This window comes from Patagioenas fasciata, chromosome 24 (genome assembly GCF_037038585.1).
Source record: "Patagioenas fasciata isolate bPatFas1 chromosome 24, bPatFas1.hap1, whole genome shotgun sequence".
In the NCBI taxonomy this organism is placed as follows: Eukaryota; Metazoa; Chordata; class Aves; order Columbiformes; family Columbidae; genus Patagioenas; species Patagioenas fasciata.
Window position 1 is genome coordinate 6,344,351 of NC_092543.1, and position 10,753 is coordinate 6,355,103.

A 10,753-nucleotide genomic window follows, 5' to 3' on the forward strand; every position below is an offset into this window, starting at 1 on the left:
AAGAAAAGAACCTTTTATTTTCTCTATAACTGCGGGCTACTTCTGGCTGCTTATTCATGGCTTTGGTAAGAACAGATCCTCACTTTGTGTAAACATGTGTGTTACACAGGCCGGTAGAACTTCACCTGGCAGGGACTGATGAAATGTCAGTATTTCAGTAGTGCTGTGCCAGCCGGGTTGGAGATACAACACAAGCTACTTTCCTTTAAGCTCCCCTTCCTTTTCTTTTTAGGAGGGGGAGAGTGGAGAAGGTGGGCAGGGAATAAAGGGATAAAGAATATTTTCCTTATAGCCAGAAAATGCACAATGGACCTTTAAGAGGTCCTCTGTCTTTTCTTTCCTTTCTTGTGTCAACAAGACATCATTGTGTCAACAGCCAGCAAGCTTTTACTTGCACTGCGTGTGTCACCTGGAGCTATTGACATGGAGTTGGGGATCGGTGTTTGAAACATGTTTGCAGTACCTAGCGCAGGGGATTGCAAAACAACCGGAGAAAGAGCAGCAGAGAAATAGGAAGAGGCTGCGAGAGATGGAGGACAGAGCTACTTCTTGGAAGCTCTTGGAGTTCAGAGACCCCAGTGTGTAGAAATGCTGGAAATATCCTTGTCTCAACAGCACCCATAGATTCAATAATGATCCTGGATCATTAGTAGAAAAGTGCTGATATTTAGCACATGAGGAACGAACAGACTCCAGCATACATACCAAATTATTTATTTGTATCAAAAAGAGCTGGCTTAATCACATGTATTTGGTAAGGCAGCTTAGGATTTCTTTAAAGAACAACCATAAAAACAAAGAGAACAAAAAAACCCCAAACCACCACAACGACAAAATACCCCTGACCACACAAGACAGGAGGACTAATGTAGTGACAATGTCGTGTAGAAAATGTGTGAGTAGTGAAGAATAAACTGGACTGTGTTAGGCAGCTTAACTTTGCATAGTTCATGGGCAATTAATCTGATTTGGATACAGTGGATGTGTAAAACCACAGTCCCCATTAGCTATAGCAGATGTCACAGCTCCTATCGCTTCTGAAGAAGTCATCGGCCATGGCCATGGGCAGTAGATAGTCCATGTAGTCCGTGCTGGGGCAGTGGAAGCACTGTGCAAGCCTGTTGTCCCCGTGCTGGGAGCCACAGGCGGCGCAGCAACAGGTGGAGGTGCTGTATGGGGAGGGGATATGGCAGGACCACTCCTCCACAGGCCAGCCATAGGCCTTGGTGTCCAGAGCAGAGGGTGGGCTGTGGGTCACTGGGGTGAAAGGAGGCAGCTGAGGAGGAGAGCAGCTATGGTTTAATGGGCTGGACAGGTCAGGTGAACTGGGAGATCCAGGAGCCTAGAGTTTAAGAGAAAACAAACAAAATCACAGGGTGTCATCTGGGGAAATGTGGACAGCAGCCAGAATCTACACACCATTGCCTTTTTCCCAGGAAAGCCGATGGTACCTGGGGTGGGTTAGAAGGGGGTGGTCAGTAGGTCAGAGAGGTTCTCCTGCCCCTCTGCTCTGCCCTGGGGAGACCACACCTGGAATATTGTGTCCAGTTGTGGCCCCTCAGCTCCAGAAGGACAGGGAACTGCTGCAGAGAGTCCAGCGCAGCCACCAAGATGCTGGAGGGAGTGGAGCATCTCCCGTGTGAGGAAAGGCTGAGGGAGCTGGGGCTCTGGAGCTGGAGAAGAGGAGACTGAGGGGGGACTCATTCCTGGGGATCAATATGGAAAGGGGCAGTGTCAGGAGGATGGAGCCAGGCTCTTCTGGGTGACACCCAGTGACAGGACAAGGGGCAATGGGTGCAAACTGGAACACAGGAGGTTCCACTGCAAGAGGAGAAGCAACTTGTTGGGGGTGAGGGTGGCAGAGCCTGGGCCAGGCTGCCCAGGGAGGTTGTGGAGTCTCCTTCTCTGCAGACATTCAAACCCGCCTGGACCCCTTCCTGTGGAACCTCAGCTGGGTGTTCCTGCTCCATGGGGGATTGCACTGGATGAGCTTTCCAGGGCCCTTCAACCCCTGACATTCTGTGATTCTGTGAGGTGGTTCAGCCCTTGGAGGCCCAAGCTCACAGGCAGCCTGCATTGCTGTGTCTGTACTCCATGCCCCTAAAAGCAGTGACATTTCCAAGTCAGCTTGTGGTGCTCTGCCCCAGGATGTGACTCCGATCCCCACGTTCCCTCCGAGCGCACCTGCGGCTACTCCCCTGCGACACAAAGCTTACCAGGCTCTGGTTAAAGCAGAGCGGGACTGGTTGGAAGGCATCCGGGGTGCAGTGTGAGGATGTCTGGTAGGCACTGAAGGCTGGGTCTGAGGGCGCATCGGTCTGAAGACAGGAATCTACCAGCTGCTCCAGATAGCCAGGGCTTTCTTCACAGGAGAGGCAGTTTGCAAACTGCCACGATGGACAATAGTTGGGAACAGAAGAGGTGGGTTCTGAATCAAAAGGTGCTAGGAGAGAAGGTAAACCAGACGGCAGCAGGTTATTCAGTATCTGCCTTCACAAAGGGCAAGTGTCACCCCAGGTCAGGTTTTAGTACTCTCATATGTTCAGCAGCCCTATGGATTTAGACAAGGAAAAAGGTCCTTCAGGTTCAGAGTGAATTTTCTAAGGAAGCAGACACTAGAAGAAAGATGCTCTAAAGCATACAAATAACCTGGGAACTTCAGCCTGCTTAGAAAACTCCACAACTCTTTAAATATTGCTGGAAACTCTTCTGGTTCCAGCCATTTTGGACAGGGATCCAGCTGGAAATGCCTCAGACTCTGCACCCTCTGGCCTCCCTTCAAATGTCAACTGTTTACAAGCCTAGAAGCTTGTCATGCAGTGATTTATGCCTCACAGCTTGGCAGATGGCTCGCACCTTTCCCTCACCCAGTCTCCAGATGCAGGGTAGCTACATCTGCAGGAAAAAGGGCAGAACAGAAGAATAATTTGCTCTTTTATCTTCAAAACAGCCAGACAGGAGACAAAATGGAATAGGTCAGTAATAACGTAGCACTGTGTCCACATAGTGTTTGTTACTGGTGGAGGCACGAGTTCTTAGGGTCAGGCTGTCTGTGGGTACAAAAGCTCCCAGCAGAGCTGACTTTTCTGAATTATCTCTTTTTGCTGTGTTCAAATATGGCTAAAATCAAAGCTCTGTTCACATGGAGAGGCACAGGTCTGAGGGCAATGAAACTACGCGTAGGTAGAGAGTCAGACAGCATCGTAATGCTTTGCAGGTTCAAGGTGGCAGTATTTAGCTGGATGTGGGGAGGAAATGAGGATCACCCAAAATACATAAACAGATGGAGACTCTCCAGCCTGAAAAAGCTTTGGTATGTCTCACGTTTCTGTATTAACATAAGCAAATGGATTCCCAAATATTGATGATTTCATCATTTCCTTGTCCATACAATGTATATATTCACACTTGCCCAAACCTTTTAAGTCTCTCTGCTTTGGCTGCAGAATAATTGAAGGATCTGTGAGCCCAAAGTGCTATTCCCCCCACCCTTTTCCCCTTGGATAGTCACATACAGGAGGAAGAAACTCTTTGTGCTGCTGAAAACCTGACACTCATCTCACTCCTACGGGTGCTGCCAGGAGAGCAAGAAGAGCCACCTCTGCTGGAGCTCTGCAGGGTGATCTGACCCTCTGGCTCCAGCCGGACCCACAGACGGCAGCCTGGATAAGGTGTCATTCCCTAGGGGATGAGGGTCCCTTCCTGAAGGGGATCTCGCTCCTTGCTGTGGGGAAAATAACCTGCACAAATGAGAGCGTGTGAGCATGCTCCTGAACACGGTAATATGTACCCTGCTGGCCTCACGGCATCCTCATCTGCATTTCACGGGCTGCTTTCAGGTGCTGATTGGCTGCATTGCCGGTTATCTGGTAGCGCCTGCCTCAACCAAGGGCTGGAAAGACTCCGGGCTGTGGGAAAAAATTGGGAAGGGGGTGGGCAGGGACATGTGGATGGGCTTTGTACCAACCTGGGTAAGGAGGAGACACAGACTCTGAAAACTGGATGTTGTTGCTGCCCCAAGAAACCTGACCAAAGAGAAGGGAAGGAAAGGAATTGTATACACTGTAACACAGGGGAGCGGTTTTCTGCTTGTTGAGGTAAGTCAGGATTTCGCTTCAACCTATTTGTGTAAGCCTGTTTTACCTCATGGCTGTGATATGGAAAACTTCCCTAGCATTGACAAAGCAAGATTAACGTATATAACGTGATTTTCCCCTGAGCCTGTAAGGGCACTGGAGGAGGACAACACCAACCTGCTGTAAAGCCACTAGCAACCTGTCTAGTGCATTCTTCCTCCTGCATCATTACTACTAATTCAGCAGAGATGTGGCTGCCTTTGCAACTAACCTGTGTTAATTTCTAGGACCATGACTTCCACACTGGAGGGATCCCAAAGAATTCGTAAGGCTAATTTTGAATGAAAAGGAGTAATTAGCAAATTGTAGCAGTAATTCTTGAAACGTGGCTAAAGACGATTGCAGGTATCGCCATGGCTGGGCATCGGACTGGGTCACTGTGCTCAGTGTTGCTGTCGTTTGACAACAGCTCCGACATCCCTCCCCAGTGTAACGCAGCTACGTGGCTCTCTGAAGATGGACAGCATCATTTTCTGAGGCATGACGAAGCAGACAGATCAATCTGTTCTAGGAACCTGACCTGCTAGAGGGGGAGAAATCCAGAATAAAAGCAGTGGGAGTTTTGCTGCTTCTTGTTTGGGACCAGGATTTTACTCCGCAAACACAAATACTGTTGTGGTGTGGTTGGTTTCTGGTTGGGTTTCCCCCCCCCACCCCAGTTTTAATTCAGACAAACTTCCACTTAATTTTTCTTTATTCAAAACACTTCCAAGTTAGTGGCTCATTTCCCTAGCAACGGCTTCCTAGTGCATCCCTGTGTGTTTAGTTCATTGAACAGCAGCTATTCTGGGCTGAAGTGTCTGTAGGACTACCCCTTTTCTCTTTGGCTGCGAATGGGTGACAAGGCAGACAGAGTTAGACCACTACCAGCAGAAGTTTTCAGGTTCAGCTTTTTTCAATGCAGGGACGCAGCTTATCCTGCCAGCCCCGGCCTCTGGGGCCTCTCCAGAACAGCGTGTACCTTCTGCAGATGACAAAGGTAAACTCCTGCATTGCCACTTTTCATTCTTTCCTATGTGGACAAAATAAGTGCTGTGTAAACTCGCTGTGGGAAGTGAAAACCAGTTCCACACAGCCCTGTACCACCTGGCTGCAGGGAAGATGCTGCTTCTGGTAGGGCTGGAGGGAAGGAGTGACCCCCGCATTTCCAAAGCCCAGCACTTTCGTGCGGTGTTCACCCAGGTCTCTCTGCCTGTGGCTTGCGGGCTGATCAGCTTTTTGTGCAATCAGCTGCAACAAGGTGGGAGATGAAATCTAAACTCCATCCAAAGCTATAATGTCATGAACCAGGAAGAAATAATGAGTTACCAACCTCTTTATGCAAATCCTTAGAGTGGCTGGAGCTAGAGGGCTCCTACAAAGACTGGATAAGTGACTGAGAGTGTGCACGTGTGTGTGAACACACACAGATCTCTATCTCTTCCTGGGGCTGGGAGCTGCCCGGGGGATACTGAAAAATGTTGGAGACATGATTTTTTCCATGTGAGCCTTCCAACCCTGAGCGAGTTACATTTCTGGAGCACCAGTTCTGCTTCCTCCCTGCACTGATGGCTCAGACTGTCACCTGTTCAGATCCCTGTTGCACTAAGCCTGGCTGAATATTCTTCTTTCCCATCCTCCTTGGCCCAGGGATTAGTCTTAGTAAAAAAGATTAAAAGAAAAGAGACAAAGCAGACCAAAAGACTTTGTACTTACTGCTGTGCCGGTTGCTGCTTGCCGTGCTCGTCTCTGCTGCAGTAACTCCTTCACTGTAATTTTTACTCTAACGCCTTGATACACCTTAGGCTTTCCTGGAAGAGAAACATTTTACAAGATAGGAGACCTTCAGAGCACACAGAGTGTTTTCAGGCATGGAGTCTGCTTAAACAGACGATAACTGGTCACTGTTAAGTCACTTGTAACCACAGTTTGTAGCCCTCTTTGACACCTGATAGTCAAGGTCATGACAAAAAATTGTGTTGATTATATGTAGTAATCATACTCTTTGTTTCATTCTTTAATATCTCTTTTTATCACACCCTCCAGGTCTCCTAAATAGCAAGCTCCATTTGGTGCTACTGTTGAATTTGTTTAAATTCCCATCATATTTGCCACTCTAAGGACCTGAAAATAAACGTGGGAAGCACTTCACCTGGCAGATAAAGACCAGGAGTAAAACAATGGAAATATGTGGGCAGCTATTCAGAGGGCTAAACGAAACATGAATAAAATTACTGCTTTCATGAATCATTTCTTGCAAAACCTAGGTTATCTCATTTTGCTCATTCTGTACAATTCCCATTTATTTCAAACAAGCATTTAGGGTGTCTGAACTCCAGCCAAAACCAATCAGCAATCGTCAGTCACTTCCTGGTGAGGGATTTTCGATACAGGAAATGGTAAAGAGTTTACCTATTCTGAAAAATCACTTTTACTTGCCGTACTCATGCCAGAAGCCTCTGGCTGGGTCGGCCTCGTGGGGAGCTTGCTGAGCTGTGCTCTCAGCAGTGAGATTATTCATCTCATTTTTTAATGTTTTCTTTCTATTCAACAAACTGAAGATGAGGAAAACGAGTCGAGGGAAGGGTTGAGTGTAATGAGAACACCCTGTCGACACGGTCCCCCTTTAGCCAAGGAGGGTGCTGAGCTAGAAGCCCCTTCTGCAAGTTCGGGTTTGTACTGCACACATCCTCTAGGCTCTGGTCTGCACAGATTCATAGATAGTGCCAGAGACTACACTATGAGCAACTTAAAGACAAATTAGCAGGTGATGCATGGACTCGTCTCTAACTCAGGGGCTGGCTGGCAGGCAGCCTCCACCCCCATTTCCCATGCCAGAGCATTGTGCTTCGAGAATCCTGCTTTTCTCGCACTCCGAGGCCCCAGGGCAGTCTGCGTGCAGCTGAAGCATCAAGAGCAAGACCAGCTCTGCCGAACCGCCTTGTCTGTGGATGGAAGGGGCAGGGTGATGAAGCTGGAGCTCTGGGTCAAGGAGCAGGATGGCAAGGGCGGGCTCGGGGTCAGGAGCAGGGTGACAAGGGCGGGCTGGGGGTCGTGGTAGACAGAAGGTCGAGAGCAGCCTGGCGAGGGCACGAAGAGATGGAAACCAGCGTGCGGGGGTCGCGTCTCCCACCCTGCCGCAGGGCTCGGGACGGCAGCGCTTCCCCGCCGGGAGCCACGGGGATGGCCGCCGGGGCAGCGAGCGGCGCCGGGCCGGTGTGCGGCGCCCCGGCTCCCCCCGCTGGCCGTGCCGCCGGGCCAGGCCTGCCCGCTGCGCCCCGCTCCGCTGCGCCCCGCTCCGCTGCGCGCCGGCCCCGCTGGCGGCCCCGCGGCCGGTCGGGGCTGGCACTCGGCCGGCAGGAGCGCGTCCCTGTCTCTGCCTCCTCCTCCCCTCCTCCCCGCCCTCCCCGGTTCCTCCACGCTTGGGAGGCGAGATTGCCTGCCTCACTCTCGAAATGAGCCCGGCGAACCCCGAAACAGCCCCAAAATGGGGTGACGGGGGACAGGGAGCGCGGCAGGGCTTACCGGACATCCTGAGCAGGAGCGGGCAGCACCTCGCCGGGCGCCCGGTGCAGCGGCAGGGGTGGCCCTGGCCCTGGCCCCGGCCTCAGAGCAGGTGAAGAGGGCAAGAGGAGACAGGCTTAAAATTTGGGGGTGAAGGGACCTGCTTGCCCGGTGGCAATGCCAGGTGGATCCCGACAATATTATTGTTTTATCCCTACGGGTATAAGTTTGAGTTTTTCTCTCCTAATGCCAAGTATTTAAAACCTCTAGAAACCAATGATTTGACAATCAATGATTGCGCGATACTTTCAATTTGAATATTCAAAAGCTCCACAAAATGGACTATCTTTTTGTGAAACTGAGCACATCCCCATTTAGCAGAGGGTCTGGAGGAATAAGATTTGGTGGGGCCAGCCCCCCACACCCTTTGCTTTTGGGACATTTGCAGGGTTTTGTCCATCTCTCCCCAAACAAAGCAGATGCCTCACAACCAGCTCAGTATTTTCCCCTCGGTCGCGCAGGCTGGGCTCCAGCCCTCTCATATTTCATTTGCTAACTGCAGAGAGGACTCTGCAAGGGACTGGGCTGCTTTTTGCACATTTTTTCACATTTTAAAGGCTGAACACTAAAGTTTTGGGGCCAAAATGGCAGTGGGTGGGCGTGGCATAACGACAAGGCTGCCCTGGGTGCCCAGGTAGCAGAAGCTACCCGAACCCCACTACTTTCCACAGCACTCCCTGCCATCTGCCCAGATGCTGGCCTTATATTGGAGTTTATTTACCTTTTCCCCTAATTCAGATTACTTGCTCTTGCTGCACGAATTGGCCCCTCTCTTCCTACATTCTTCAGTGCTGGCCTGCCCTGTATGCTGCAAGTGCTGGGGTTTCAGTGTATGGTAGGATGACACAGTTTTTGGGTAACCCTTCGTCGCTATACTATACTGATGTAGTTGGGGTTTTACATTGCATTTAAATGCTTTCCTGGGCACCACAGTCTCTGTAGTGCTCCGGGAATAGCTGCCTGAGGCAGAAAGCAGGCCAGGCTGTTAATAATCTACTAGCAGTTCGGTTTGGCTATTGTCGCAGCTGAATCTTTCCTTTTCCTTTAAGTTGAACAAATACACTTGATTTCTGGGGGGAGTGGTTGCAGCAGCAATGCCATTCCTTGCACTGAATTGTGCCTCTGCAGCTCCTGGTAGGCCAAGCCTTGCTTGGTGCTTCCCACAGGCTCCTCTGGAGAGGAGCTCTCTCCTCCCACCTGCAATGCAGGAAGAAAAGGAGCATGCTGTGCTGGGGGAGTTACAGGGGAGGGGGTCACAGCCCTGCCTGGTTTGGGATCTGAAGCCCTAGTGTTGCTGGAGCTGCTTCCCACTGAAACAGGGGTGGTGGGTGGGCAGAGTGTGCTGATGCCATAGGTGCTGTGCTGGGGAGCTCGCACTCCTGGGAGGAGGGTCATGTTCGCCTCTATAACCAGAGACCACAGAGCGGAGCATGCAGGGTGCTCAGCTTCGGTCGTGACTGAGCTGTATGCCTAAAGAAAACATGCAGCACCCATGTTTGGGGTGTTCCTGCATGACCTGGATTTTGGAGCATTTTCAGACTCACAGAGACCCCGCCTTGGTTAAGAGCTGATTGCCAGAGTGGTTCAATCACTTCCAAGGCAACTCAAAAGCTTTCTGTCTGTGCTTCTCCCTCAGAGCCTGATGAGAATACAGCCAGACTGACCCTGGTGTCCCCGTGCATTCAAGGCCCTTGAAGAAGCTATAGCTGAGATAGCTGATGGTGATTGTTTTGCCACTTTGTCAAACAGCAGCTATGGACACCAATTCAGCCCGACGATGTTGCCAGCTGTGGTGCAGAACAAGGCTGAAGGCTCGTGCAGGCCTCAGGTTTGGGGGCACGGGGGCTGGGTGTGTGGCAAAGAGACCTACATGCACCCCGATATTCTCTGGGGGGTCCTTGCATTGCCCTGGCCTATGGTCAGAGAAGCAGCTCTGGCTGAGTGGGTGCCAGCCTGGGATGCTCCACACCTGCTGCTCGAGGGAGTCTGAACAGCCAGGGAGGTGTTGTCTGAGTTGGGCTGAGCAAGGGGGTTGTATGGTTGCTGCGTGCACACCGAGGTGCAGAGACACTCCTGGGCTACAGGACGGAGCGTGCCAGCATTGGTACTAGGTGGTACACCTCTAAACACACAGTTTTGTGTAGGGAACTGACCTGTCTCACTTGTTGCTTACAGAGGCCTGATATTGATGCCTGTTCCTAGGTCCAGTGCTGCATCCCCATCCACCTTCCCTCCGCAGAGAGGTGCCTGCACGCAGCATGGCATGAAGTGATGCTCTGGGCCCGATCCTGTTACCCTGGTGCAATTTATGATCCCTTTAGGGTGTTGAGAAGACTCCAAATGCCCCGTCGGCCCCAGGATTTGAGGACAAAAGGCAAGAAGGACCTTAAAACACCTCATCACTAGACACGCTCAGGCCCTGGAAAGCTCCTGTTCTTCCTCAGCGAGGTTTTTGCAACAAAAACTTCTATGGTTGCTTCTGTGGGTGCCAGGCTGGGGGACAAGATAGGGCAAAGGGGGTACCCTCAGCCGGGGATGAAGGCAGCAAGGGGCTCGGCTGCATCTGCGAGGGTTGCACAGGACGCCTGTGTGTGTGCGTTTGTGTGTGCAGAGCTACCTCTAGCGGCCATGGGGACCGGCCTGGCACTGGGACCGCAAATCAGCCTTGTTCCCAATCACAGCCCCAGGTGGGTGTCTCTCGGCAAGGGGCCAGGAGCAGTCTGCCTTGTGCCCGCTGACACAAGGCTTTGAATCGCATCACTTGTTCTGATTTGGGGTAGGCAAGAGGGGGAACAGCTCTGTGTTTTCTTCAGGGCAAGAGGACAATTGGGGAGGGTGTGTTTTGTGCATTGCAGGTGGGAGAGATGGTGAGGCTTCCTCGTGTGCAGATCAGCAGGCAGGATGGTGCCCTGATAGCCCCTGGTATAGTATGGTGAGCTTTATTTGGTTGTAACCTTCTGTGCTGAAGGCTCAAATGTACCATGCCTTTGCTACTCTGGTCATAACTGTTGCCCCAGACAACTCCATGTTTACAGCACACCAGTGTTAGGGATGTACATTTATGCCACTGGGTA

The 10,753-nt window shown here is 51.2% G+C and overlaps 1 protein-coding gene across 1 annotated transcript; it reads right to left on the reverse strand.

Moving 5' to 3' along the window:
- Nucleotides 1-742: 742 nt before the first annotated feature.
- POU2AF3 (POU class 2 homeobox associating factor 3) lies at nucleotides 743-9,074 on the reverse strand. Its single transcript, XM_065855535.2, has 8 exons — nucleotides 8,991-9,074; nucleotides 8,741-8,876; nucleotides 7,249-7,536; nucleotides 7,053-7,195; nucleotides 5,832-5,927; nucleotides 3,968-4,025; nucleotides 2,217-2,443; nucleotides 743-1,342 (listed from the first exon to the last, which is right to left on the reverse strand). Exons 1-8 carry the CDS (start codon nucleotides 9,072-9,074, stop codon nucleotides 1,004-1,006), a joined length of 1,371 nt encoding a protein of 456 aa, XP_065711607.1. The 3' UTR covers nucleotides 743-1,003.
- Nucleotides 9,075-10,753: the final 1,679 nt, after the last annotated feature.

Coding starts and splice junctions, on each gene's coding strand:
- POU2AF3 (XM_065855535.2), bottom strand. CDS start 9,074: ATGACCCTCCTCCCAGGAGTGCGAGCTCCCCAGCACAGCACCTATGGC. Junction 7,537..8,740: donor ACTCCCCCCAGAAATCAAGT/GTATTTGTTCAA, acceptor TCGCCTCCCAAG/CGTGGAGGAACCGGGGAGGG. Junction 1,343..2,216: donor TCTGCTTTAACCAGAGCCTG/GTAAGCTTTGTG, acceptor CTTAAACTCTAG/GCTCCTGGATCTCCCAGTTC.